Source organism: Gossypium hirsutum, chromosome D02 (assembly GCF_007990345.1).
Source record: "Gossypium hirsutum isolate 1008001.06 chromosome D02, Gossypium_hirsutum_v2.1, whole genome shotgun sequence".
NCBI classification, from domain to species: Eukaryota; Viridiplantae; Streptophyta; class Magnoliopsida; order Malvales; family Malvaceae; genus Gossypium; species Gossypium hirsutum.
In genome coordinates this window covers 2405431-2410687 of record NC_053438.1, presented here as the reverse complement: position 1 = coordinate 2410687, position 5257 = coordinate 2405431, and the positions used below count along the sequence as shown (strand labels likewise).

General features: G+C 37.1%; 1 protein-coding gene across 1 annotated transcript; it reads left to right on the top strand.

Moving 5' to 3' along the window:
- The first annotated feature begins 395 nt into the window (after nucleotides 1-395).
- LOC107934808 (cannabidiolic acid synthase-like 2) lies at nucleotides 396-2134 on the top strand. The gene has a single exon (XM_016867319.2). It carries the CDS (start codon nucleotides 427-429, stop codon nucleotides 2032-2034), a length of 1608 nt encoding a protein of 535 aa, XP_016722808.2. The 5' UTR covers nucleotides 396-426; the 3' UTR covers nucleotides 2035-2134.
- The last annotated feature ends 3123 nt before the right edge of the window (nucleotides 2135-5257 follow it).

Sequence of the window (5257 nt, the reverse complement as noted above, 5' to 3'; positions counted from 1 at the left end):
AAAATATCTTTCTTATTTTCTTACCCTTCAATCTCATCACGAATTTTCTTTTTTCGTTTAAAATTTCGACCAAAGTTCATCCATAACATAACAAAAAAGGAACTTTCAACTCATTTAAATCCACCTTGTCCCAAGTTTCTTCCCATATTATCATTACACGAAACCCAATAGTACTACGATGCGTGAACATTCAGAGCACGTATGCTATAATTAGTCAAAGATTTAATTTTCCATCTATATGTATAGCTTTTCCGAATACAACAGTCGACAGTTGACTTCAAATACACGCTTTTTCCGTGTCAAACTTATACCGCTCACGCCAGCTAAGAAACTTCAGTTTTCTTCACATGACGGCTCAAAGCATTGTCTCTATAAATAAGGAAATATCTAATTGAAATCTTCGCAAAGTCATCAGTTTCATAAAACATGAAGTCCCTTTACCGTTCTTTGCCATTGCTTTTCGTTGTTGTTTGCTCATTGTCATGGGTTAATGTTTCAGCTAACAGCCATGATGATTTTCTTGATTGCCTTTCTTCATATCATCCCGATCAATCCTCTTCCATTTCTAAAGTTACTTACACTGAAACAAACTCATCATATTCGGCAGTTTTGGAATCTTCCATTAGGAATCACAGGTTCTCAACGCCAAATACCCCGAAACCATTGGTTATTGTAACACCATTGAACATTACCCATGTTCAAGCAACGATTCGTTGCTCCAAAAAGCATGGCCTCCAAATCAGAACTCGAAGTGGTGGTCATGACTACGAAGGTCTTTCCTATGTCTCCCATGTCCCATTTGTTGTTATCGATTTGGTTCATTTTAAATCGGTCGAGGTCGATGTCGAAAACGAAGAGGTGTGGGTTCAATCAGGTGCAATCGTGGGTGAAGTATACTACAGAATCAATGAAAGAAGCACGAACCTTACCTTCCCAGGGGCTCATGGCTACACTGTAGGAATTGGTGGGTTCATTAGCGGTGGAGGCGATGGTTTATTGTCCCGAAAATACGGTCTCGCGGCGGATAATGTAATCGATGCGCAGTTTGTCGATGCTAGTGGGAGAGTTCTTGATAGAAGATCGATGGGGGAAGATCTGTTTTGGGCCGTTCGAGGAGGCGGAGGGGGAAGCTTCGGGATCGTTCTTTCATGGAAAATAAAGCTGGTTCATGTTCCGTCAATTGTGACTGTTTTCTCAGTAGGCAGGACCTTGGAACAAAATGCAACACAGCTTCTTCATCGTTGGCAATACGTTGCACCCAATCTTCCAAATGATGTATACTCACTAGTTGCGATATCAGCGTGGAAAGCCAGTGAAAATGAGACAAGGACGGTTCTAGTCACCTTTACTTCAGTATTCCAAGGTGGTGCCAATGAGCTGATTCCATTGATGCAAGAACGATTCCCTGAGCTTGGGCTTGTTAAGGAAGATTTCATTGAGATGACTTGGATTGAATCTGTATTGTTCATAAACGGACTTTCAAATGAAACATCGGAGGCTTTGCTCGAAAGGAATAGGTCCCTTCTTCCTCCTTCATTCAAATCAAAATCTGATTACGTGAATGAACCGGTGCCTGAAATAGCATTACAAGGGCTATGGCCCCAACTTCTCGAGGTCGACGAAGCAATCTCAGCAGTTCAAACTTTTATAGCTTACGGTGGAATGATGGACGAGATCTCAGAGACAGAAACTCCATTCCCCCATCGAAAAGGCACCTTATACAAGATACACTACAACATCGGTTGGCAAGAAGAGGAAAACATTAGATCTCAAAGGTATATAAGCTGGATGAGGAAACTTTATAGCTACATGGGTCCTTTTGTTTCAAAATCTCCACGAGCAGCGTATGTTAATTACAGAGATCTCGATATTGGAAGAAATAATGATGATGGCAAGGCAAGTTATAAGCAAGCAAGCGTGTGGGGCCGTAAATATTTTAAGAATAATTTTGATAGATTAGTTTCTGTCAAGACAAAGATTGATCCAGAAAATTTCTTCAAGCATGAACAAAGTATTCCTCCTCATTTTCATTGATAAAAGAAGAAATTTTAATCTCGTTCATTATTATGATGTATACTTAGTAATACATTTTACCTTAAAGTTTTTGTTTATAATAAACTTGTTCTTCATATTATGATGAATAATAAATACTGTATCTACTCCAACCTTTGCCAAAGCATCTAATAAAAATTAGTCTTGCCAAAAGCATCAACAAAGCACACCTCTTAGTACTGCTGCCAAAATTGTATTCGAAAAATAAACTTGCGTTTTGAAGCAGTTATTGCCATTGGATGTCAATGTCTTGGTACAAATTCCAACATCTTATTACTGTATTAGAATGAATTGTAATAAACTTGCATTTTAAACAAAATTTTAGTTATGGTGATTGGATGCCGACGTATTAGTATGAATGTCAGCCAACGTCTTAGTACTGTATTAGAATCAACATCGTTCATTTGCAAAGGGAGTAAAGTTTTGAATGATCTTTGAATGACTACCTCATTGTTTTAAATATTATTATTTTTCTCATTCATATAATATATTATTATTATATAAATAACTTTAAACTGTAACTCATTTCTCATGAATTTCTTCATTTGAAGAAATTCTAAAGACTGGTGAGATTTTTTTTTTTTGCTTCATTCAGATTGATCTGTTGTAAATACAACAAGAACATCATTCAAAGGAACTACTTATAAATACCACAATGAAACATTTCCTATAATTGAAAAACAAATACTCGACATCAAAGCTAACACTCACCACCAAGGTCTAAACATGTCACCATGATTAATACTTGCTATTGCCAAAGTTGAAGCCATTTCATTACCTTCTGATATGCCATCAAGAATACTACACTACTCACCTGCTCAATTTTCCTCTCAATATCTGAAAATATTGTTTGTGTTAGAATTAAGTGACACAAATCCTTATTTAAATTAAATACTGTGGTAAAATAAAATAAAAGTAAAATCCCTATAGAATTATACTTCTTTTATTTTATTTTAGAATAAGGTTTTTTAAACCTTATTAAACTCCATCTATTTGATATTATTAGAATAAGGAGTTTCACTCCTATTAGAATAAGGTTTACAAGCCTATAAATAGGCATAGTCTACTCCTCTTGTAATTGATTTGAATTTGACATAGTGAATTTTCTCCTCCTCTGCCCGTGGTTTTTTTTTCCCAAAAGGGTTTCCACGTAAAATTTGTGTGTTCTTTATTTTTCTATTTCTATTTTCTTTGCTATATATTGTCATTACCGATATTATATTTTTAACAAATTGGTATCAGAGCTTCCGGCTTGTTCATCTCAATCACGGTAATGGCGTCTTTGAAGTACGAAATTTCGCTGTTGGATCGCAACACCAGATTTGCGTTGTGGCAAATAAAGATGCAAGCAATTCTTGCAAAGATGGACTTAGAGGAAGCCCTACTAGGGGTAGATAAGATGCCTTCAACATTGACGGAAAAAGAGAAGAAGCGCAAGGATCGAAAGGCATTAACACAGTTACATCTGCATTTGTCTAACGAAATTTTATAGAATGTGATGAAGGAAAAGACTGCCGCTGGATTATGGAAGAGGTTGGAACAGATATATATGTCGAAAACTCTAACTAGCAAGCTACATATGAAGCAGCGTCTTTATGCTCATCGTTTGGAGGAAGGTGCATCTGTGCACGAACACTTAACAGTGTTCAAACAAATTCTCTCAAACTTGGAGGCCATGGAGGTTCAGTATGATAAGGAAGATTTAGGGTTGATTCTACTTTGTTCGTTGCCCCCGTCTTATTCATCCTTTAGAGATACGATTTTATATAGCCGCGAGTCTTTCACAGTTGATGAGGTTTATGATTCTTTAACCTCGTATGATAAGATGAAGCATCTTGTGGTTAAAATCGACTCTCAAAGAGAGGGTCTTATTGTTCGTGGGAGACAAGATCAGAATGCTGATGATGATCGTGGGAGGACACAGGAATGAAATCCTCGCAGTAAATCTAAGAGTAGATCAAAGTCTTCAAATAGAGGTAAAACTTGTAACTTTTGCAAGAAGAAAGGGCACATTAAAACTAAGTGCTATAAGCTACAGAATAAGATCAAAAGGGAGGCTGTGAATCAAAATGGAAAACAACTAGAAAATTCTGGTAAAGCTGATGTTGTAGAAGATTACAGCGATGGTGAACTTCTAGTCGCTTCTGTCGATAATTCCAAAGTGAGCAAGGAGTGGATCCTTGATTCAGGTTGCACCTTCCACATGAGTCCCAATCGGGATTGGTTTACAACTTACGAAATAGTGTCTGAAGGTATTGTGTTGATGGGAAATAATGCTTCATGTAGAATTGCAGGTGTTGGAACAATCAGAGTTAAGATGTTTGATGGAGTTCTCAGAACACTCAGTGATATACGACATGTTCCAGAATTAAAAAGAAATTTAATTTCGTTGAGTAATCTTGATTCAAAAGGGTAAAAATACACAGCTGAAAGTGAGGTTTTGAAGATTTCCAAAGGTTCCCTTATTGTGATGAAAGGGCAGAGAAAGACTGCTAAGTTATATGTTTTGTAGGGTTCTACTGTTACTAGTGATGCAGCTGTCTCATCCTCTTCCTTGTCAGATGATGATATTACTAAACTTTGGCATATGCGCCTAGGGCATATGAGTGAGAATGGCATGGCAGAATTGAGCAAAAGAGGACTTCTTAATGGGCAAGGAATTTGCAAACTGAAATTCTGTGAGCACTGCATTTTTGGGAAGCAAAAGAGAGTTCGATTCACTAGAGGAATCCATAACACGAAGGGAAAATTAGAGTATATTCATTCTGATCTGTAGGGGCCATCCAGAGTGCCTCCGAGAGGTGGAGCTAATTATATGCTAACTTTTATTGATGATTTTCCAGAAAAGTGTGGGCGTTCTTTCTGAAGCAGAAAAGTGATGTGTTTTCCTCATTTAAGTCTTGGAAAACCATAATTGAAAAATAGACGAGAAAGCAAATAAAATACCTCCGCACAGACAATGGCTTAGAGTTCTGTTTTGATGAATTTAATAAACTGTGCAAGTCAGAAGGGATTGTGAGACACTTGACAGTTCGTCATACTCCACAGCAAAACGGCATTGCAGAATGAATGAACAGAACGATCATAGAGAAAGTTCAATGTATGTTATCTAATGCCAACTTATCAAAGTAATTTTGGGCAGAAGTAGCCTCTACAGCATGTTTTTTGATCAACCGATCTCCATCCGTTGCCATTGAGAAAAAGA